This window comes from Kogia breviceps, chromosome 12, assembly GCF_026419965.1.
Source record: "Kogia breviceps isolate mKogBre1 chromosome 12, mKogBre1 haplotype 1, whole genome shotgun sequence".
Taxonomy (NCBI): Eukaryota; Metazoa; Chordata; class Mammalia; order Artiodactyla; family Physeteridae; genus Kogia; species Kogia breviceps.
The window spans coordinates 86,729,193-86,754,107 of NC_081321.1; the positions used below are offsets into that span (position 1 = coordinate 86,729,193).

At 41.0% G+C, this 24,915-nt stretch overlaps 1 protein-coding gene across 2 annotated transcripts in view; it reads right to left on the reverse strand.

Annotated features, from left to right (window-relative positions):
• The window catches only part of ALDH1L2 (aldehyde dehydrogenase 1 family member L2), a 63,306-nt gene that overhangs the window by 18,203 nt on the left and 20,188 nt on the right, over positions 1-24,915 (reverse strand). For both annotated transcript variants that reach the window (XM_067010017.1, XM_059081749.2), the window contains exons 3-15: positions 22,165-22,399; positions 20,279-20,444; positions 18,241-18,342; positions 17,938-18,027; positions 15,264-15,398; positions 13,987-14,112; positions 13,335-13,426; positions 11,230-11,377; positions 6,705-6,824; positions 6,000-6,127; positions 4,125-4,275; positions 1,398-1,468; positions 1,216-1,321 (exon numbers count right to left, since the gene is read on the reverse strand). In XM_067010017.1, coding sequence (XP_066866118.1) covers positions 1,216-1,321; positions 1,398-1,468; positions 4,125-4,275; positions 6,000-6,127; positions 6,705-6,824; positions 11,230-11,377; positions 13,335-13,426; positions 13,987-14,112; positions 15,264-15,398; positions 17,938-18,027; positions 18,241-18,342; positions 20,279-20,444; positions 22,165-22,253 — 1,524 coding nt within the window. In that variant the 5' untranslated portion in view covers positions 22,254-22,399. The remainder of the gene's footprint in view (positions 1-1,215; positions 1,322-1,397; positions 1,469-4,124; positions 4,276-5,999; positions 6,128-6,704; positions 6,825-11,229; positions 11,378-13,334; positions 13,427-13,986; positions 14,113-15,263; positions 15,399-17,937; positions 18,028-18,240; positions 18,343-20,278; positions 20,445-22,164; positions 22,400-24,915) is intronic.

The following is a 24,915-nucleotide window of genomic DNA, read 5'->3' on the forward strand; positions in this document are numbered from 1 at the left end:
AATCTCAATATCTATTAATTAGGTACTGGTTAAATAAAATATTGTTTACCTACACACTGGAAACTGTTTTAAAAAAAGAAGTTTTGGGGAACTTCCCTGGTGGTCCAGTGGGTAAGACTCCGAGCTCCCAATGCAGGGGGCCCGGGTTCGATCTGTGTTTGGGGAACTAGATCCTGCATGCATGCCGCAACTAAGAGTCCGCGTGCTGCAACTAAAAGATCCTGCCTGCTGCAACTAAGACCCGGCACGGCATACATACATACATACATACATATTTTAAAATTTTTAAAAATTAAAGAAAAAGTGCTTAACACAGCATGTGGCACATACTAAGTGCTCAATAAATATATTTTTTTTAAGTTATTTTTTTTCCCCTTTGGTAGTATGTATAGAATGCTACTATTTTATTTTATTTTAATTTTGTATTGTATTATGGTTAGAACACTTAACATGACATCTACCCTCTTAAATTGTTAAGTGTACAATACAGTATAGTTAACTACAGGCAAAATGATGTGTAGCAGATTTCTAGAACTTACTCATCTTGCATAACTGAAACTTTATGCCTGTTGATTAGCAATTTCCCATTTCCCCTTCTCTTCCTGTGTTTTTTTTTTTTTTTTTTTTTTGTGGTACACGGGCCTCTCACTGTTGTGGCCTCTCCTGTTGTGGAGCACAGGCTCCGGACGCGCAGGCTCAGCAGACATGGCTCACGGGCCCAGCCGCTCCGCGGCACGTGGGATCTTCCCGGACCAGGGCACGAACCCGTGTCCCCTGCATCGGCAGGCAGACTCTCAACCACTGCGCCACCTGGGAAGCCCTTTACAATATTTTTGACAATGCAAATTTGAATGCCTGCAAAAAACTTTTTCTTTTGATATGTCGTAGCTACTCTAAATAACTCCCTCACTACTGGGCATATGGCATTTTGCAAGAATTGAATTGGTTTGTAGAAATTTAATGGATTTCACTGACATACACTATGCCTGCTTCCACTGTCATGGAAGTTCTAAATTTTGGAATCCCCATAGGATACACTAGGTAGCTATTAAAAATGAATATTTACTAATATGAAAAGATGCCCATGATATATGAAATGATGTTGTGATATATGATCCCATTTTTGCTTAAAGACATAATATTTGTAAATGCACATCTCTGGTTTTAAGTAAACGGGAGAGGAGGAGACGCTGTACCTTGCCCCGCGCGTCTTACCTGCGCCGGCTTGAGCACTAAGGTGTTGCCTGCTGCCAAGCACGCAGCGCTCTTCCACGCCAGCATCATCAGCGGGTAGTTCCAGGGGATGATAATGGCACAGACGCTGCCGGGGAAGAAAGAGACATCCTCAGTCCTCTTGAACTAACACAAGTCACTCAGAAGCGCTCTCCTTGTCTTACCCAAGTGGCTCCTTCCTGGTGAAGGTCAGATTGCGATTTGGACGGGCCTGGTTGATGGGAATTGTAGAACCCTAAAGAATGAAAAAGGTTGATACTATTTTACTAATTTCAGTGGGTAAACTTAACGAATCAATTTTCTGTCTGCCTCTGTTGCTTTTTCTTAGCTGATGTTAAAAAAGCAGTGTTCAATTTATGAGAAATACCTCTACACCTAAAAAGGAACTGCTATGTCTTTCTCAAAAGAGCTGAGACACAGGAGGAAAAAAATCATAATTCTAATTTAATCGCCTCCATTCCCAATTTCTTGGCATGGCAGAGAATGTTAACTGCCTGAGCAATATCCATTCTACCCTCCATTCTTAGTAACAGAAACCCTATATTAATAATGGGAATGGCAACGTGCCCAGATAAACTACTACGTTCTCCAGTTTCCATAGCAGATAAGGATGGCCAATGGAAGACGTAAGCACAAAGCACTGAAAGGGGAACACTCTTTAAAGTAGGCTGACTCAGCTTGGACAAGTGCTCTTTTACTCTTCCCCTCACTCTCACTTTTTCCTTCTTCCTGCTCAGAATGTTGCTAAAAAGGCTGGCACTGCAGTGGTTATCATGAGATCAAGAAGCAGCCATTGAGGGTAGAGATCATACGGTATAAGGATGCCCTGGCAAAGAAAGAGCAGGAATCTTTATCTGACACACTGGACTTGATTGCCTGCCTTTGGACTCTTGAAAGTGAGATAAAAACAAACTTCTTAGTTGGGTTTTCTATTATACGCAGCCAAATTGGATCCCAACTGATTCATGACAGTAGTTTTTTGTGTGTGTGTGTGTGTTACGCGGGCCTCTCACTGTTGTGGCCTCTCCCATTGCGGAGCACAGGCTCCGCAGCCATGGCTCACGGGCCCAGCCGCTCCGCAGCACGTGGGATCTTCCCGGACCGGGGCACGAACCCACGTCCCCTGCATCGGCAGGCGGACTCTCAACCACTGCGCCACCAGGGAAGCCCATGACAGTAGTCTTTAACTGAAGCTATACATCTGTTTTGCCACATAAAATATTATTGCTGTTACTAATACAAGTAAGTGTACAATCTCTTATCTGAAACCCTTCGGGCCAGGTTTGGTTTTTTTGTTTGTTTGTTTGTTTGTTGCGTTACGCGGGCCTCTCACTGTTGTGGCCTCTCCCGTTGCGGAGCACAGGCTCCGGACGCGCAGGCTCAGCGGCCACGGCTCACGGGCCCAGCCGCTCTGCGGCATGTGGGATCTTCCCGGACCGGGGCACGAACCCGTGTCCCCTGCATCGGCAGGCGGACTTTCAACCACTGCGCCACCAGGGAAGCCTGCCAGGTGTGTTTTGGGATTCAGCATTTTTTGACTTTAGAAACATAATATAATGTATATACCTTATACAATGTTATTATATCTATAACCTCCAATAAGGTCTGGGGAAGCCCCCCATAATCAAGCATATTAATATTTATTCAGTGAAATATATGAATATTCACTATAAGTGATATGAATAAAGATTATAGACTCATCTTGGTTCAGGTCAGGTTTTGGCACCAAATGAGTCTGAACCAATCAAACAAATCAATTTTCAGGTTTCATAGCAATTTGGATTTCATAATTGAGGATGAAGGATGAACTTGAACTGCTCTTATTAAATACTTATATATGTATGATTTTGTGGCTGAACAATAATAAAAATGACATTTATGTGCAAGACCTACTATGGTGCAGACTTTAATCCTGTAGTATATGAACATTTGTTTCTAATCCTCATAACATAACTTGCAAGGTATGGATTATTGTGACCATTTTACAGACGAGGAAAGTAAGGCACAGAGAGGTAAATAACTTTAACAGCAATAGCTGGTAAGTGTCAAAGCTGAGGCTTGGAACCAGTTCTGATTCTATATTAATGGTGTTGGCAGCAATGTGCCCAGATAAAATATTATGTTTCCCAGTCTCCTTAGCAGAGACAGCCAATGGGAGATGTAAGCACGAGGTGTAGGAGGATGGGTATGCTTTTTAAAGTCCTTTACCTTTCTCCCTCTTCCCCACTTCCTCCTTGCTGCTGGGAATGTGGCTGTGATGGCTGGTGCTTCAATGGTTACCATGAGTCTATGAGTGGCATGCATTCTCTTGTTTGCTGCAAGCCCTATTTCCCTTCTGTATCCCAATACCAAAGCCACGTATAGTTGCCATTTATCATCACACATGTAATATTTATTTTCTTGTAGAAAAGAGGAAATGGAAATTTTTATCTAACTCATGTCTTTAAAATCTTTTTCTTATAACCAGTCTGCATAGCCCATCTATGTTAGCTCTCTGACCTCTATAGGTATTTGAGTTTTCAATTCCTCCATGATACCAGGCTTCTCTCTATATGCCAACAAGACTATTAGATGTTCTCAAGATACATTATAGTAAAGTACAAAGAACATCATTAGATTTTAGGTTCAGAAAATCTTGAGTTCAAATCCTAGCTCTATGGTTTACTTACTGTGTGACCATAGGTAAGTCATTCATTGTCCTCAAGCCTCAATTTCCTCACCTGTAATAAGAGTTAATAGATATCCACCTACCTCAGATGATTGTTATAAGGATAAGATGAGAAAACCTACATAAAGGGTGGCTCTGACAAAGTGTCTTTACAGACTAATAAACATTCGTCCCTTTTCCTCTTGGAATGATCTACATGGAGACAAACAACATTTGCACTTACTTGAATTTTGTCACACCAGCCAGCAAAATATCTGAATGTTTGCACAGACATTCCAATGTGAGTCTTCAGTGCCAAGGTGTAGACAGCCCCTGAATCGAGGGCTTCGATGGTTGCCAGCTCTTCTTGGTTCTCTTCCAGTAGGTCTGCTAGTCTGTATGCATAAAGAAATTCATTCAACAAATATTGAGTCTCTACTGCATTTAATGCATCATCCTAAGGGCTGAGAACTCAGAGGTGAACACAAATGAACCAGGTCTCTGTCCTCATGGAGAACATGGTCTAGTAGGGAAGACAGACATTCAACAAACAATTTCATTAATAATTTGTTTTAAGGGTTATAATGAAGAAGCAGAGGGTGTTGCAAGTCTGTATCATTTGCATCATAGATGTATAAGAAGTAAAATAGTGATTGAGCCACAGTAATCCAAGGAGATCAAAGATAGAAAACAGTGGGAATGTGGATAGTTCATGGATATACTGGGAGATGTCAGGCGGCAAACCACACTCCTAGAGAACCCAGGGACACTTGAGGATTTCTGGTTGGTACAGAAATATTTCCAACACTAGCTGAAAAGGACAAAGACAGAAAAACATGGAATGAATTATAAACACTGCAACAGGTTTCTGTTTGGTGTCTAGTTTCTTTGGGAAGATAAGTACAGGACTGTCTAATGACTATGAAATAGTCAAAGTTCATCTTTTGTGTTCACCTCCTCCATTTGTTTTCCTTCCTTCCTTTAGTGGTTCTGAGATGTTCCTTTTGGACCATTCCAAAGTCAGGCTTGAAATCCTCCTCCCTAATGTTTCTTTCAGATCCTGCTCCAAGAAATCTTTGGACAAAGTCAGCTATTTGGCTTTTAGTAAGTAGAAAACGGAATTTATGAGCGAATCTAATTACTCTTGGCATACTCAGCTACCGATGTATAATACCCTTTCCAGGCCTTAGTGCTTTTCCTCCTTGCTCCGACTCCCTACACATTAAGTAGATTTAAAATTTCCCTTTGAGGGCTCCCCTGGTGGCGCAGTGGTTGAGAGTCCGCCTGCCGAAGCAGGGGACGCGGGTTCGTGCCCCGGTCTGGGAAGATCCCACGTGCCGCGGAGCGGCTGGGCCCGTGAGCCATGGCCGCTGAGCCTGCGCGTCCGGAGCCTGTGCTCCGCAACGGGAGAGGCCACAACAGTGAGGGGCCCGCGCACAGCAAAAAAAAAAAAAAAAAAAAAAATTCCCTTTGGCAACAACAGGGTGCTGGATGTTCTCCATGTGCTGCTCGTTATCCAGTCTCCACTCTGCTCTGTGACCCCTGGAGGATGACCTTTATAGACTACATCACAGGCTCCCGGGGCTCTCTCACTGGGCATGGCTAATGAGGGGCCAGTGGGAGGCACCCCCAGGAGACTGGCAAACTGGAGGATAAAATGGTCTGGGATTTGACTCCTCCGGTTGCCTCAGTGATGGGCTGTAGATCAGCAGATGCTGCGTCCCTCTACCAAAACCCATGGTCGTGTGGTCTTCTCCTACAGCTACAGCTCTTACCTCATTCCTTCGTCTGTCCCTTCAGGCCTTGAAGTAGGAGCACCTTCCCCCTGTCCTACCCCTGCCTGGGCGCTTCATTATCCTTTGACGGATACCCTTGACCTTGCTCACATCTTTACAAATACATAGTCCTTTACTAAACTTCTTCTGGTACAGGGACACTGACTGAAACAAGCAACAGTACAAAAACCAGGAACTCATATACATGGGATTTTATAGAATGCAAGGAACAAAAGACATGCTATATAACAGGGGCATGCTAGAATGCTTTGAAGAAATTTTTAAAATATTGGCAATGTTAGTCAGTATCCAAAGGCCACAGGCTGTGTTCTTAAAAATCATACCTGTACATCAATATTCCTCTTTCTCGTGCATTCATTCTTCCCCATTCACCATTTTCAAAAGCATCTTTGGCTGCTGCTACTGCTTTATCAACATCCACCAAAGAGGCATAGGATACTTTGCATATCGTCTATTTCAAGGTAGGAAAAAATAGTTTCTAGGTTATTTATATATGGAGATATGCAATTATGTTTCTTGGGATTAATTATTATACTATAAAATTCAAAGAATTTTTATGATGGAAAATCAATACTTCCAGTAATATAGTAAAGAAAAAAAAACAATTTTAACATGAAAATTATGAGCCTAAAATTTAGTACTTCACATGTCACACTACACTACGAGAAGACACATTTAGGAAACTATTTCTTCTCTTGCCTTGGGGAAGCTGAATTTCTCACCACGAGCTTGCAAAGTCTGAGATTTTTTTTTTTTTATGCATATAGCTTTATGTGGAATTGTGCTTCTGATGTGTATAGGTATAGTGATCCATCTAAATTCATCATAAATATTCATTCTTTAAAGTTGGTTACTGTAGTTAACAGCAGCCAGTACCAGAACTGAATTGTTGAAAGAAATGAATGAAGTACATTTATATTAAGCGCTCAGAGGCAGAATAAGTAACTTTTTAAGACTGCTTTATAACACTGTATAAATGAAAAAAATCCATGATCCGTGGTCACTACACACACTAAGAAATTACTCACAGATCCATCTGTTGGGTTGATGGTGTCATAAGTCTTTCCATCATCGGCATCTGTGAACTGTCCATTTATGAAACACTGATATGGCATTTTTACTGTCATTTCATTGACCTCCTTTGAAACCTAAGAGAGAGAATTATATTAATAGATTCAATGGATTTCTGTGCGTATGCATTTGATACCAAACAGCAATAAAAAAGCTCATTCACTAATGCAGAGGGAGACGTTAAGTCAATGGGATTCTAGTGCTTACTGTCCAGAAGAGACAAGCATATGTAATATTTAGGCCTCATGATGCTTAGATTGGCCATTGAGACAGGAGGTCAGTTTCTGTGATGACCGAAGTACTCTGAGGGGAGCTTCATAAAGATCTGTTTTCTTCCTCATAGAGATGAAATATGACTCAGAAGACCTCAAGATAATGGAAACACCACCATCTAGTGGCAACATCTGTGGAGTGCACAAACTGCTGTCATTCAAAGATTTGAAATTGTTTGTCAATAGGTTTCCTTTTACACTGGTGCCATTTTAAGTTTTCTTTCCAGTGTTCTTCCCCATTTTCACTTTCCCTCTCTTACATATGTGTTGCTTAAATTGTACTCTATTATTAGCTGGCAAATGAATTTAGATTAGTCCATTAACCTCTATAAATCTCAGTTTTTTCAACAATAAAATGGGGATAATATACCTGCTTCATACAGTTATTAAGAGACATAATTAAAATTATATATGTGAAAGAGCATTATTGGCATAAAATCCCACATCAATGAGGGCATTAAAAAAGGAAATTTGATGATTTCAGAAATTATTTTACATAGAGAAATTGATGATGCCTAGAAAAGAAACAAAAAATAGCAAGAGGGTAGCTTGCTGCTCATCATCAGTAAGTATTAGAGAAATACAGATCAAAACTACAATCAGGTACCACCTCACACAGGTCAGAATGGCCATCATTAAACAGTCTACAAATAACAAATGCTGGAGAGGATGCGGAGAAAAGGGAACCCTCCTACACTGTTGGTGGGAATTAAATTGGTGCAGTCACTGTGGAGAACAGTATGGAGGTTCCTTAAAAAACAAAAATAGAGTTGCCATATGATCCAGCAATCCCACTCCTAGGCATATATCCAGACAAAACTCTAAATCTGAGAAGATACATGCACTCCAATGTTCATAGCAGCACTATTTACATAGCCAAGATATGGAAACAACCTAAATGTCCATCAACAGATGAATGGATAAAGAAGATGTGGCGCATATATATATATATATATATATATATATATATATACATATACAAACAATGGAATACTACTCAGCCATAAAAAAGCAATGTGCAATAACTGAAATTTTTAAAGTCACTGGAGAGGTTCAACAGTAGATTCAAGCAGGCAGAAGAAAGAATTAGCAAACCAGACAGTGGGTCAATAGAGATATCCGGTCTGAAAATAGGAAAGAAAAAGAATTTAAAAAATGAATAGAGGGACTTCCCTGGTGGTCCAGTGGGTAAGATGCTGCGCTCCCAATGCAGCGGGACCGGGTTCAATCCCTTGTTGGGGAACTAGATCCCACATGCATGCTGCAACTAAGAGTTCGCATGCCACAACTAAGAGTCTGCATGCCACAACTAAAGATCCCACGTGCCGCAACGAAGACCCGGCGCAGCCAAAATAAATCTTAAAAATAAATAAATATAAATATTTTTAAAAAATGAATAGAGCCTTAGAAGCCTACAGAACACCATGGAATGTATCAACACATGCATAATGAGAGTCCCAGGAATGAGTGGAGAAGGGGAGAGGGGCAGAAAGAATATTTGAAGAAATAATGGCTGAAAATGTCCCAAATTTGATGAAAAACATTAATCTGCACATCCGAGAAGTTCAATAAACTCCAAGTAGACAAAACTCAGAGATCCATCTTAAAAACATCATATAAAAATGGTCAAGAGCCAAAGACAAAGAGGGAATCTTGAAAGCAGCAAGGGAGGAGCAACTCATCACATAAAAGGGATCCTCAAGGGCTTCCCTGGTGGCACAGTGGTTGAGAGTCCGCCTGCCGACGCAGGGGACACAGGTTCGTGCCCTGGTCCAGGAAGATCCCACATGCTGCGGAGCAGGTGGGCCCATGAGCCATGGCCGCTGAGCCTGCACGTCGGAGCCTGCGCTCCACAATGGGAGAGGTCACAACAGTGAGAGGCCCATGTACCACACACACACACACACACACACACACACACACACACACACACAAAGGGATCCTCAATAAAATTAACAGATGACTTATCCTCAGAAACCACGGAGGCCAGAAAGCAATAGGATGATATATTCATAGTGCTGAAAGAAAGAGACTGTCAACCGAAAATTCCACATACAGCAAAAATACCCTCCAAGAACAAGGGAGAAATTAAGTCATTCCCAAATGAACGAAACTAGCACATTGCTAGCACATGAACACTGTTAGCACACGGCCTTTCAAAAAGTACTAAAAAGTGTCCTTTCGGCAGAAATGGAAGGACACTAGACAGTAATTTAAATCTACATGAAGCAATAAAGAACACTGACAGGGCTTCCCTGGTGGCGCAGTGGTTGAGAGTCCGCCTGCCGATGCAGGGGACACGGGTTCGTGCCCCGGTCCGGGAGGATCCCACATGCCGCGGAGCGGCTGGGCCCGTGGGCCATGGCCGCTGAGCCTGCACGTCCGGAGCCTGTGCCCCGCAACGGGGGAGGCCACAGCAGTGAGAGGCCCGCATACCACAAAAAAAAAAAAAAAAAAAAAAAAAAAGAACACTGACAAAGGTAAATATAAGTCAGTATAAATGTATATTTGTTTTTCAACCCTTTTCTTCTTCTATTTGATTTGAAAGGCAACTGCATAAAGCAATAATTATAAAACTATGTTGATGGGTTTACAATGCATAAAGATGTATTTGTATGACAGTAATAGCACAAATAAGGGGGTAGGAAGCAGAGCTATACTGTAGCAAATTTTTTCTAAACTATTGGTATTAATCTGAGCTAGAATGTTTTAAGAAAAACGTCTCTTGGAATCCTCAAGGCAACCATTAAGAAAATAACTAAAAATATATAGCAAAAGAGATTAAACTGGCATACTAGACAATATCCATTTAACAAAAAAGAGAGCAGTAAAGTAGAGGAGCAAAAAAGGCATAAAACAAGACATATAGAAGCCCAAGTGGCAAAAGAACAAACAGATTAATTAGACTTAATCAAATTTTAAAACTTTTGTGTGTTAAAGGACACTAGCAAAAAAGTGAAAAGAAAACCCACAGAATGGGAGAAAATATTTACAAATGATAAATCTGATTAGGGTCTAGTATCCAAAATATACTAAGGCCTCTTACAACTCAGAAATTAAAAAGACAAATATCCCAGTTAAAAAAGAAGCAAAGGATTTGAGGGAATTCCCTGGTGGTCCAGTGGTTAGGACTGGGCGTCCTCACTGCCAGAGGCCTGGGTTCCATCCCTGGTCGGGGAACTAAGATCTTACAAGCTGCTTGGTGAGGCCAAAAAAAAACCCAAAACAAAACAAAAGAAACAACAACAATGCCAAAAAAAACCCCAAAACAGGTGAAATATTTGAATAGGTGTTTCTCCAAAGAAGACATACAAGTGGTCAATAAGCACATGAAAAGGTGTTTATCATTAGTCATTAGGGAAATGTAAATCAAAACCACAACAAGATATCACTTCACACTTGCTAGAACAGCTGAAAGAGAAAAGACAGACAATAGCATATGTTGGTGAGGACATGAAGAAATTAGAAGCTTCCTACGTTGCTACTGGCATTGTAGCAATGGTGTAGTCACTTTGGAAAGCAGATGGGCAGTTCCTCAAAAAGTTAAAAATAGAGTTACTGTATGACTCATCAATTCTACTTCTAGATATTTACCCAAGAGAACTGAGAACATATGTTCACACAAAAACTTATACATGAATTTTCATAATAGAATTATTTATAATAGTCCAAAAGTAGAAACAGTCCAAACATACACCAACTGAGGAAAGGATAAACAAAATGTAGTTTATCCACACAATGGACTATTATTTGGCTAGGAAAAAGGAATGAAGTGATAATCTACTCTACAATATGGATGAACCTTGAACACATTATGCTAAGTGAAAGAAGCCAGCTGCAAAAGGCCACGTATTACATAATTCCATTTATATGAAATGTCTAGAATAGGCAAATCCATAGAAACAGAAAGTAAATTAGAGAGGAGAGCAGAGGATGACTGCCAAGGGACACGGGGCTTCTTTTTAGGAGGTGATAAAAATGTTCCATAACCAGATAGTGGTGATGGTTGCACCACTCAGTGAATATACTAAAAACCAATGAATTATACATTTTAAAAGGGTGAAATGTATGGTATCTGAATTATAATCTCAATAAAACTGTCATTTAAAAAATGTTGTAAATGTAAAAACAAATGGATGAAAGGTACAGCATTCTTTTATAGTACGAAGGTCTTAGCGATTTAGGTTTTCAACACCATGGACAGGCTTACATAATCCACCACTAGCTCCGCTTCTTGATCTTCTCCTCTCAGTTTCCTCACGACTTTTTGGATGAAGTCTTCAAACTTGGTGGCCATATAAACATCCTCATTCTGTAACTGAAGTCCTCCACATTTCTGTCTTATCTCTTCAACCAGCCTGAAAGGAAGAACCAGCTCATGTTACTTACATTTTTAAAAGAGTTTAGAGGGACTGTGATTACATTTAACGTGCTTTGAGGTAGGATATATGTCACATGTCTATTTATATCCCATGAGATCTTCTAAGAAAATAATCAGAGAAATTGACAAGATTGGGAGAAAAAATTTTAAAGCTGTCTTGAAGGACAGTGGCAATTTTAAAACTTTTTATTTATTAAAAAAATTTTTTTTTTAATTTTTGGCTATATCGCATGGCATGTGGGATCTTAGTTCCCTGACCAGGGATGGAACCTGCACCCCCTGCATTGGAAGTGTGGAGTCTTAACCACTGGACTGCCAGGGAAGTCTTGGCAGTTTTTTTTATACATGACTAGAAATACAAGAAATCAAGGCAAAGACATTTTAATTACTTGCAAGCAAGATGATAAAAGGCACATAAAATCAGTTCTTTCCTTTCAAAATACTCAAGGAATAAGAAACAAGAAAATTTCTGAACTGTGACGATTATAAGAAACCAAAGTCATACCGTAGAATATTTTTTCTAGATCCTGTGAAACAATAAAACAAACATTTGTTTGTATTACATGGCTAAGATAGGTATTAAATAGAACCCAGGAAGGTATATAAATATAATTTGTAAAGTCCTTTTCAACCCTTTGATTGTTCACTGTTAATTTTTCAAATCATAGCTCTAACTTGACGTTTCTTGAGTAGCAAAGGTGTACCAGACAGAGGTGTACCAGACAGAGGTGTACCAGACAGAGGTGTACCAGACAGAGGTGTACTAGAAAGCTCACCACAGGGGTTGCTCAGCCATTTATTCCCTAAAAGAGATGAGGCGCTTTGGTAGTCCAAGATAATAATATCAGATGATTACGGTAAGTCAGACACTCAAACAGGAAATGGGTAACTCCTGCAGGAATATCTTGTTAGCAAGAAACTAGTGTTAAAAGTACAATGTTGAAATCTTTAGTTGAGAAAATGAGAAGTTTCTGGGAACTCATGAACCATAGCTGAGAAATCTTTAACTTGAGGAACCAAAACTTTTAACTTCTGATAATGATATTTGCTCTTGAGAGGACTGTTTTTGATGATTGGAATAAAAAAGATCCACGAACGAAGGGACTTTGTCTTGTGCATGACTGTATCCCCAGTGCAAAAAACTGTTCCTGATGTCATAAGTGTTCAAGAAATTGTGTTAAATACATGAATGAATAAATAAATAAATAGACACAATGTTCATCAAGAACACTTGCTTTGCCGACATGAAGGATTGTCAAGAGGAGTTTACCTTGTTTATTTGGTAGATGGCCATAGTGTGGCCCTCAAAGAAAAAGCACCTCTGCAAGACTCGCCACTGTTAGGATTCTGGTCTGCTCTTCATGCCATAGAGGGTGGCTTTCTAGTCCTCTAGCCCTTTCTACTTGTTTGAAACCTCTGTAGAGAAATTCTGACTGTAGAGTGATTACCCTTACTCTTGCAAGAAGTCTGAAAATCCTCATTCTAGATCTATCATACTGGGTAACTTAGGGAGATAGAAGAAAAAGATTTGGGGTAAGCATAATCAATGTTAGGTATCCTTTTAGGTGAGACTATATAGGGAAATCCCTTTTAACATTCTCACTCAGAACTTCCCAATTCTAACTGGAGGAGAATCAACTAAGAAATATGAAGACAGATTTTTAAATGAAACAAACAATTAGAAGGGTTGTTTTCTAGGTGTATAGTAAATATGAAAATAACTCCTGGTTAGCAACAAAGAGAAGGGAACAAATACATGTATTTGACCATGGAAACAAACAAACCAAAAAAGATGAAGAAAAGAGAAATACAGTAGATGGGTACAATAGAGTGATAGCAACCAGTACAAAGGATTTTGATTTGATTTTTCAAAGTCAAAGTCAAAGTCACAATCCCTGGTGGAGGGGTATGAGTCAGTAAGGTGGTGGCTTTACCTGACAACATCCATTGAGCTTGCTCCAGATTTAAAGAAGTCTGTTGAATCTTCAATAACAGGGACGTTGCTTAAAATTCCAGCCCAGATGACCTACACAAGGGAAAATTTTATGAGGGAGCTGCCACGGAGAACACCGTGGCAGAGACTAATTAGCTTCCCACCAAACCTACTTCTTTTTCTGGATTGACTACAATTCTCAGCATCTCTTCAAGTTAGAGGCGGCCGTGTGACTGACGTCTAGCCGGTGAATGTGAATATAAGTGACCTGTACTCCCAGTTTTGTCCCATGAAAAACCTCCTTCACACAATTCTCTGCGTTCTTGTGCTCTTCTTGGCTGTCTGGGATGGAGATGACCCCCAGCAGGACCTTGAAGATAGCCCAGCCTGGGTTCCTGCTTGACTCCGCCCCTAACCCTCATGTTCCAGCTTCACCCCTAACCCCAAGGCCAACCTAGAACTGCCTTGGATTATTTATGTGAGTGACAAATAAATGTGCGTGTAAATTTTGGCACTGATTTCCTTTTGCAGCTAATACGAAAAGGAGGAAATAAAAGTTCCATCCCAACTACTTTGAGGGTTAATGGTACCAGTTAACAAAAATGGTTTTGTTTTCCAAGATACGAGTAACATTGAGAACTTCACGTGTTCACCTTGATGGTCTCCGCCACCTTCACCTCTTCGGCTGTAAGTTCCACCACTGATGTCTCACCCGCTGAAAAGTACTGAGAGGCAGGAATCATTTTTCCATCTTCAAACTGCAGGTTTCTCACCATCAGCTATAAAACAACAACAAAACAAGCAGAAGAATCGAGGATTAGGACAATTCAAAAGTGAGACCGGTGGGAGGAGTCTTATATGGGTATAAGAAGCAGCTTATTTGACAAATATAAAAATGTGGATTAAAAGCACTCACTGTTATGCGTAAAAGGACTGAAATGGTATTTCAGCCATGGCGGCAGAAAGGAGGAAGTTAAGTCTATGGGTAGATATACCACAAAATGGATGATAAGCACCCCCCCCCCCAAATTGACATTCGGATATAGGTATTGGGTCTAAAGCCTACTGTAACTACCACTGCTACTAGTACAAGTACTACTACTACTACTACTGCCATCTTCTGAACACTGACTCTGCAGCATGCACTGTGCTAAGTACGTATATGCTGAAGTATCTTATTCAATCCCATAAATCCTGATGGAGGCAGGTGTCCTTATTATCCCCATTTTACTGATGAGGAAATGGGGGCTCAATGAGATTAAGTACTTTGCCCAGTGCCACACAGCGAGTAACAGAGCTGGGGTGACAACCCGGGACTAGATGGACTCTGAAGCCTACAATCTCCGTCACTGATCTATCCTGTAAGCCACCAGAAAGTGTCTGTGAGCTGCAAATTCCCTTTTGCTTTCTTCACTGGGCAGCTGCCCAAGAGCCCAGAGAGGCCCAGAGTCCACGCTCCCAAAAGCACAGGCAGAGCGGGTGGGCATCTGCCTGGTGAGACAGAGGGAGGAGCATCTGAAGAGGCCACGTCATCTGATCCACCCAGACTCTGCCAGTGGGAAGGCAGACAGACAAGATCACTCCCTCTGTTTTACAGATGCGGAAACTGAGCCTCCGAGGGGAGAGGCGTCCCGCCCAAGACCAGTAAGTGGCAGGGATTCACGACCTGTTTCCTGACTAAGCTCCAAGCTCTTTCTACTGCATCACAAACCAGGCTGTGCGGGTCCTCGGGGCCTGTCCTGAGAAGGCTTCTTCTCATCAAGGTACCTAGAGCCAGCTCATCTCCAGAGAGAAATGGAGCACGGACACCTTGAGCTCCCACATCCCACTGCAAAGCCAGCCTGCCCTGTGAAAGCTAGTCCCTCAATAGCTTGGGTTATCAAAGGAAACCAAAAAAATTATTTTAGAGGTAACCATGTTGAACACTCACTGCTCCTCCATCGTTACCAAAAAGAACAAGGCCGCTTTTGGTAACAAGACCAGGCTTCTTGGCACCTTTAATTTCCAGTGGTTCTCCAGGAGGGATGGAGCTATTCAGTAATGATGAGCCGTAGAAAGTGACCACCTAATAAAGAGATCAAACCCAGGTTGTGAAAGGGGGAAGTGAAGGCTGGTTATAAGGGTGTTATGCGAGCAGCACTCCTGGCAAAAAAGCTGAAGTTGCAATTCTCATCTATGAAAAAATTAGGGATCCCCCCACCCCCAATGATATCAAGCATCTATGCAAGAGATAGTCTGTGAATGTGTGATTGAAGAGTTAAAAAAAAATGCCACACATCCAGGTGACACGAGTATACATTTATCAGTTATGCACATTGACACAAAGGTGAATGAGATAAAAGCTCTCACAGACTTTGCAGCCTGAAGGTAGGGTTTGTGGGGGAAGTGGAGGTGTTGGTGGGGTATCAGGGAGGGCAGATGCAGAATAGTAAACAAACTATTATATTGCAGTAGGATGTACGATGGGAGGTACAGGTGCTTTGTGGGTCGGTTTATGGAAACAGGACTGGATCCAGACTGTAACTAAGAGAACTGGATACTAATTGATTTGTTATTATAATTATTATTATAATTCTATGGCCATTAGCTATCATTTATTGAGCACTATAATATATATTTTTTAAAATTAATTGGCTGTGTTGGGTCTTCGTTTCTGTGCGAGGGCTTTCTCTAGTTGTGGCAAGTGGGGGCCACTCTTCATCGCGGTGCGCGGGCCTCTCACTATCGCGGCCTCTCCTGTTGCAGAGCACGGGCTCCAGATGCTCAGGCTCAGTAGTTGTGGCACACGGGCCTAGTTGCTCCGTGGCATGTGGGATCTTCCCAGACCAGGGCTTGAACCCATGTCCCCTGCATTAGCAGGCAGATTCTCAACCACTGCGCCACCAGGGAAGCCCAAGCACTATAATATTTAATATTTATTGAATACTCATTCTATGCCAGGGACTAAGTACTTGGATGAATTAACGTGTATTAACTCATTTCATCTTCACGACAACCCCAAACCTATAAAGGAGGCACTATTATTAGTCTCATTCTACAATGAGGAAACCAAGGCACCCAATGGTTAAAAAACCTGCACCCCGGTTAAATAACCTGACAAAGGTTACACAGCAAATAGTTGCAAAGCCAGAATTTTAATGGAAACATTCTGGCTTCAGATCCCACACTTTTTTTGTGTGAGTATATCTGTTTTGAAAAACTGGATATTATCAGTTGTGGTAAAATATATTCACATGCTATGATGATGTCACTCTAGTCTAAGATATACACCCAGTGCTAACCATGTGATCAAGGGTACATGTGCAAGGATGTCCATGGTAGCATTGTTTATTTTTTTATTGAAGTATAGTTGATATATAATATAAAGTTACAGGTGTACAATATAGTGACTCACAATTTTTAAAGGTTATACTCCATTTATACTTATAAAATATTGGCTATATTCCCTGCGTTGTACAATATATCCTTGTAGCTTAATTTATAAATAACAGTTTGTACCTCTTAATCCCCTACTCCTATCTTGCCCCCCCCCCCACCCTTTCCCTCTCCCCACTGGTAACCACTAATTTGTTCTCTGTATCTGTGAGTCTGCTTCTTTTATATTACATTCACTAGTTTGTTGTACTTTTTAGATTCCATATATAAGTGATATCATACAGTATTTGTCTTTCTCTGCCTGACTTATTTCACTTACCATAATGCCCTCCAATCCTACACTTTAAGCACTGCACTAAACCTCTTCCCTTGGTCCTTCGTTGATCCCACATATTTTTATTGACACCTAATATGCACTAAGAACCCTGTGTAAGTGCTGAGAGTATCAAGACAATAACATGATGCTCTTGCCCCTGAGGGGCTCACAGTCTACGGGGGTAAGAGGGATAGATACACAAAGAGATGCTTATAGTATATAATATGCTGTGTCAGAGCTAGGCAGGGCGTTACGGGAACAGAGAGAAGGGACGTCCAATCCCGCCAGGCTGGGCGTGTGAGGTCAGGAGATTTCCTACAAGAGGTGAAACCTGAGAAGCTGAGTTGACTGGAGATCCCGTAGGGATTAGAAGGCTTTTCCCGTGCCCTGCCCACCGCCCCTGCTGCATCTCTCCCCATTGCCTCTCACACCTGGAGCTACAGCTTCACTGAACTCTACTGCGAGTCCCTGTCCAGGTAATATGCTCTCCTACCTCTGGGTCTTTAACTCTTTGACTCATTCTCTACCTGTTGACCTCTTCTCGAAGTGCAAGCAAAACAGTCAGCTTTTCTAGAAAGCCTTTCCTAAGACACCTGAGTCCGGGCCTCAGTGACATCATTTGTCTTAACTTCATTGTGTGTGTTTATTCACTTCTCTGCTTTCTCCATAAAACTGCAGTCTCCCTGAGAGCAGAGGCTGTGCCTAGTGTCTGCTTCACACCAAATGCTCAATACATGGGGAGTAAAGAGGGAGGTGGTCACGTGTACCTAGAACTCTTTTAGCTGGTCACGTGTACCTAGAACACAGACTCTCCTCACAACCAAAGGAAGAACCAGAGGAAGCCTAGACTTATGTATAATACCTCTTACAAAGGTTATATGCAAAAAAAAAAAAAAAGGTTCCTAGAACATACCTGTCCATTTATCTCTGTCCAAGCTCCAGGGACTTTATCATGACCTCGGATCCAGTTATGTAAAGCTTCAGCAGACTGATCCCAAGAGATCTAGAAATGCACAAAGCACAGGTTGAACTTCTAATGCTGCAAGTCTCCAAGGCAACAGAAACATTTCTCTCCCATCAGTGGCGGACATGAGTAGAGATGGGGTAGCAGCCTCCCTTGGAGATCTACCTTTTGGTGAGGAAATGGTACACTGAAAACTGCTTAAAGGTGGACATAAATGAACTCTGAGATGTGTTACTGAGTTGATATAAATACCTCAGCATTTTCCTTTTTCTTGATACCTTCATATGTTGCAGCTTCTTCTGACTGGGGAATACAAGGAGCTTTTCCATCGGCTATGAGCTGGACAGCTTCCACCTGAAGCCAAAAATGTTACCTGTGTTAGAGCCCAGTGGTCAACAATGGCATGGCCTGTTTAACTGAAGTTTCTGTTTAACAGAATTGCTACATATAAATCTCTCCAGAGAGTCAGATTTTGATAAAATAACTACCATTTCTTTGGATCCATAATTATGCCAGGCAGTGTGGTGGCTACTTTATGTAAAATATCCCTTGCAACATCATACCAGTCCTACAACCTGGGTATTATTAGTCCTATTTTACAGATGAGGAAACTGAGGCCTGCAAAAGGCCTCAAGCTACTAGCTCGAGAAAAAGCAACTAGCTCAAGATCACAGAGATAGCCTGTAGGTGGTAGAAGCAGGATCTGCATCCCGGTCTATCTACTGCTAATATCCATCCTGTACTTTTTTAAATGACCCCTTTATTTAAGCAAATTTCAATCTCCCCTTGGTGTTTCAGTGGAAATTTCAGGAATATAAGTGTAAAATAAGTCATTGTGGGTTATTTCTGCTCATCATGATGATTCTAGAAAGTCATATTTAAGGAATTCAACTGGCTTTTTAGCTTCGGAGACCTGGAATAAAAAAACAGAACTGTCCATGAGTTTGATTGCCTTTGGGATGTGTCCTACAACCCCTTCCATGCCATATTTATGTTTACCTTGAGTTGAGAGCCTCTCTCCTTCACTGGGAGACCTATGTGAGCTCAAGTTCTCAGTTTTCTCTCTAAGTACTCACAGCTAAGTACTCCAACCTCCACAAAAGCATGTGGTGGGAGCCACCTGGGAACAGGGCCAAGTTTATAGCTCATTCATTCCACCTATTTCTGGCTATAATATCACCAGGTACAGGATCCAGGCTTGCTCGAATGCTACTGAACACACAAAATGCTATTTTGATTATAATGATCATTTTGAGCATCTATGTGTGCCAGATGCTTCACACAAATGTCATTTAATTTTCACAACAACCCTATAAGTCAGGTAGTATTATCCACATTTTATAGATGAGGAAACCAAGGCTAAAGAGGTTAAGTGAGCTGCCTATTATACAACAAATAAGTGGTAAAATGAGAACTACTCTCTTAATCGTTAAATGATACAAAGCACTGCTCTCCTTTCTCCTAAATCAATGGCTGCTTCTTTATATCATCTTACTGTCCATCTCTGTGTTGTACTTCTACCATATCAAACTACAGAAGACATTAAATGACATTGAAATTATCTTTCAATGTTTTTACAGGTTAATATATTTTTTCTTTGTGGTGCATGTTTTGAGCCTTGAATCCAGAGCATATATGAACAAATAAAGCAGTGTTAAATTTCACCCTTTTACACATAGACTGATTTTTAATGTTTTTGAAGAAAGCCCAAATTACATATCAAAATTTCTTAAGATTCTGCCGCTTCTTTACAATTAGTCATTATAAACAGGGTTGGAGATTCAAATATTTGGTAAAATGAATGAAGGAGTTTGATTACTACTTTGTCCACTTGATCACTGTTCTCAGAAGAACAAGTCAGATTCATAGACTAAGAAATTCTAAAGTGCAGATTTCCACCCTCAAAATATCATCCTACTGGCAAATATAAAATCTAATTTTATTTTGGGGCTTTTTATTTTTTTTTATTTTTATTTATTTATTTATTTTTTTTTTGTGGTATGCGGGCCTCTCACTGTTGTGGCCTCTCCCATTGCGGAGCACAGGCTCCGGACGTGCAGGCCCAGCGGCCATGGCTCACGGGCCCAGCTGCTCCGCGGCATGTGGGATCTTCCCGGACCGGGGCACGAACCCGCGTCCCCCGCATCGGCAGGCGGACTCTCAACCACTGCGCCACCAGGGAAGCCCAGGGGCTTTTTATTTTTAGTACAAATTCACAGGAGCAAATTCTCAATAAAAGAAAAACTTTAAAGCGTTACTAAATTCTCCTTGATAGCATAAATATACTGACCATGGCCTTGATTCCTTCAGGAAAAAGAAATCGATTATAAAGTGCATCCACTGTATCATTGGGTTCGACATCACACGACCTCTGGAGAAGGATGGGTCCTGTGTCTAAACCATCATCAGCCCAGAAAACAGAAAACCCAGCTTTCTTATCTCCCATGATTAGAGTCCTGGGAAAAGAAGAGTTTCAACTTAAAATGTTGGTTAACTGTATCATAAGGTGATAAATTAGTGACATTACAGTACAAGGTGTTTGCAATGGAAAATAGACAGTGAATGAAACTACTGTGAAAATTACAGCAGAGCTGGGAGATGGAAACACTCATAAAAAGCAGAACTTAATGGTACTGCTACTTTATACAACCTCATCTCTCTAGTCTTTTTTGTTAACACATACTAATGACTTATAGTCTACTCAAAAAAAAGCCATTAGAGACCATCAGTACTACCCCTCACTGATTCCCAGGTGGCGGCTTTCTACTGCAGCATCAAGTAATTTTGCCCACCCATGTCCAGTTCCTACATCGTACCTGACCCTGTGTTAGGCAGAATAAGATAATGGAAGATAAAACAGAAGATGATCAGTGCAATGTGAAAAGGAGAACTGATTATTAATTTAGGTTGTGTAATTCAGGTACAAGCATCACTTAGAGCTAGAATTAGTTCTAGATTAGCTATAAATTGTAGTAGAAGATGGTTGATTAATTCAACTATTTGTACTTTGTACTCTATAAATTTAGCCTAAGAGGAAATGCTGGCCCTACAGACCTTATAATACATACAATAAACCAGATATATGGAAATACATACATAAAAGAATATCAGAGAGCAGGCTAATATAGACAGAGTATGAACTGGTAGGTCAGCCAGGCTCTCCATCTCATCATTTTTACCTCTCTGAGCTGCTAATCAAGCAAGACCTAAATCAATCAATCAACCAGTCAATCAACCACTCTTTTCAGAAATATTGAGGAATTAATTGGCATTGTGTTATCTAAGAGCCTTGAAAATATTCATGTATTTTGACCCAATGATTCTGCATGTGCAAGCCATGTGAACTGAGAAAAAAATACATGTTTAAGTACAAAGAGATCCACTATAGTACTATTTACAAGAGCAAAAAGGAAATCAATTCATGTAATTGGTCTTAAAATACAATGAAATGCTTTTTTTCCACATTTAAACTAAGTGTAGATTTTCTGCCTGTCTGATAACTTGACACTAAGGGACAGCTGGGAGATGTGCAGGTAAAGGAGAAATGGTAGAGAAGGTGGGAAAGGCCCACCTTGACCCACAGTATAGTATACCTATAGGACTGGGCACCTACAGTATACCAGGCAGTGTTCTGGATACTGAGACATACGGCAGTAAAAATGTTAGACCGGAGTCCTTTTTCCCCTCGAGAGGCTTAAAGTAGAATGGGGGAAGTCACACCATGAGAAAGATAATTTCAGGTAATTCAGCATTTCCTGAAATGTACTTGAGATATTCTATGCAAAAAAATGTTCTACGGCCAAATAATTGTGGGAACGCTTTGTACTCAGATTCCCTCTTGGAGATTATGATGCCCACATTAAAGGACATATTAAAGTCTCTAAGTCCTAAGATAAAGAAATTCAGCACAAAGCAAACTTGTTTAACCACAGGACCTTAGCCTGCTCAATACCTAGTTACATCTGACAGAGCCAATACTCCATAGATTATTCTTGGGAAATGCTGTTCTGGCTTATGCAGTACCTCTAGATCTCAGGGGAGTTTGTGCAACTGTAGCAATCAGTCGGGACCTCACAGTTGTTCAAGCATACCTAGTTCCTTGATCACCTAGGTAAAACACAGAAGGATTACAGGCAATGGGAATGGGCCCATCTTGGTTATTTAAAAAAATCTCACCAGTTGATAGCAGAGGCTCCTCTGTGTCTGGGAAGGATAGATGGGTGATAAATGATGGAACCATGCTTAGGGCTGTCAATTACATCCATGGGGATGAACTGTGTGCAGAAGGGAAGCACATTTAGCTCAGCATCCACGGATCTGTAGGCCTCCGCCACCTCCTTTATGGTCTTGCCCTTGACTCTCCATCTAGGGAACTTGAACACAGGGGTCCCATTTTTCTCTGCAGCTAAAGCTGAGCATGAAAGAGAAGATTATTTTCATCAAAAAAGTTTTAGCCATAATTTTGTATTACTATGGATCCACACATTGTAATTTCATGAAACATTTACAAATAAAACATGATAAAGAACAATTTAGATTCTGACCAGGATTTGACATGATACACTTTTATCAAGATGCATCTATTTTTCTAATGTGATTTTTATCTATATATTTAAGGCATAATATGTTTCAACTCAGAAGTTTGTGGCTAGACAACGTTTTGAGATTTTAACTGAAGCTGCTTCTTTTGTAGATCAAAAATTGTACCTTTATAACTGATATAGCCATTTAAAGGACATTTGCTTGTTTGTTTCTTAAGAGTTGGAGTCAAGTGACAAAACATTACCACCCCAATTAGACGTAGCCTCTGGTACAGATGGAAAACCTTGATTCCCTTCCCACACGTGTTTCCTGGGGGGAAGTCCCTTTTATCACAGGGCAAACTGTAGACTGGAACACACTCTCCCAGCCAAACAGGCAGATTCCAAAAGATAAATGGTGAAAGTGATAGGGATAGAATAAGATAGTTACACAGCTAGAAATCCCACTAGGGGAAGGTGATAGAGAGAGACTTCAGGAGATCACCAACCAGAAAATGCCCAGACCATCGGGCAGCTAAGCAACAATCAAAACATTTTGAAATGAAACAGACTTACTTAGTCCAATATCACAGAAAAACAGATATAAGCCTGCATTCGGCCTTGGGAGGTCTGTAAGATAACAGACCCTGAGAAAAACTGCATTCCTGCATGTAGTCAAGACAGGTAAACAGGTGAAAGGGGAAAGAAACTAGGTGGAAGGGGACATTATACTGAAACCTGAGACAAATTACCACATTTTAGTATATATTACCACCCTTTTGCTAATATGCATATGATTTAAATAGCACCCCGTTAGACCATGTAGGGTCAAAGGAGGAACTAATGATGTAAGCCTTGACATCTACACAAAATGAGGAAGAAGGTGGTCTTCTCCCCTCCCATTTTTTCTTTGACTATAAAAATGTAGCCCTCTGGGGACTTCCCTGGTGGTCCAGTGGTTAAGACTTGTGCTCCCAATGCAGGGGGCCCAGGTCCGATCCCTGCTTAGGGAACTAGATCCTGCACGCATGCCACAACTAAAGATCCCACATGCCGCGACGAAGGTCCCGTACTCGGCAACGAAGATCCCCTGCGCAGCAAGCAGTGCTGCCAAATAAATAAATAAACATCAAAAAAAAAAAGTAGCTGTCTTTGTTCTTGGGGCTGCGCTCCCTTGCCGGCCTGCTTGTATGTCTCAAGCCTCTTATGCTAATAAACTCAGTCTTTGCCTGCCACTTTGCCTCACACTGAACTCTTTCTGTGCTGAGACAAAAGAACCTGAGCTTCAGTAAGTCCTGACACCAGGTAAGCGGTTTCAATGAAAAGTCAGTGGGTTCAAGTCCCCTCCTAGGTCAGGGATTGTGGTTCAAGTCCTAGTCCGAGGTGTGGCTGGGTTTGAGTCCCATCTGAGGAGGAGTGTGGTTTCAAAAGTAGCTGAGTTGAGCTGCGTCTGTCTAGTTCCTTCTCCTAAATTCACCTGTAAGATGAGTTGGTGGAGTAGAGAGGCCAAGAGTGCTCCCCGTAAGGGTTTGCCCTGCTGAGGCAGATCCCAGGCTCTTTGCTCAGGAAATGTTGTCCCTTCTGAAAGGAATGACTCCATCCTACCTCTGTGTGAAATGGAATGGCCCTCCAAAGTACAGACAGCACAAGCCCATTTTTTCCATAATAAAATAGCACTTTCACTAACTATATGCCTTACATATATTAAGTATATATATATTTATTCTCCAACAATAACACAAAGAAACCACATTTTCGGCAATATCCAGAAGTCTTAACTAAGGCATTTTACCTGTGTGTTCTGGCTTCCTTTCCTTTCTCCCCATCTAATCATCAACCCTCATAGACTCTGGAGGGGATGATGCCTCCACGAAGCCTAAACGCCGAAGCCTAACAAGTCCTAAAATGGCCCTGGCCTTCAAGGTGATGCTTTAGTCAATCCATTTGGGAGAATCTGAGAGACCAGTATAACAATGTTTACATAATGTAAATGTTCCTAAAATGTTCAAAAAGCTGTGAACAAAACAAAATGTCAGATGGTAGGAAAATGGGTAAATGGTGGTGAAAAGTGGTGAAATTGGGAGAAAATTGTGCAAGGTTAGACTGGGAAAGAAAAATGGGGTGGAAGAGACTTAGAAGTCTTCATTTGAAAAATCCACTCCACTGAGACAAGCTTGAGCCATTCAGGTGTTGCTCCCCCCTATTGATTTTTGGCTGCCCCAGGACTATTTTTTGTTGCTCTAGTTGACCAAACTGACAACAAAAATCGCCGCTGTCATTATTGATCCTTTTTATGAATCAGGTGCCGTGCTGAGCAGTTTATATACATTATCTCATTTAATCCATGTGCGATGGGTATCACTGAACTAAGCTTAATGAGTTTAAGTGACTTGTCCAGGGTCACAGA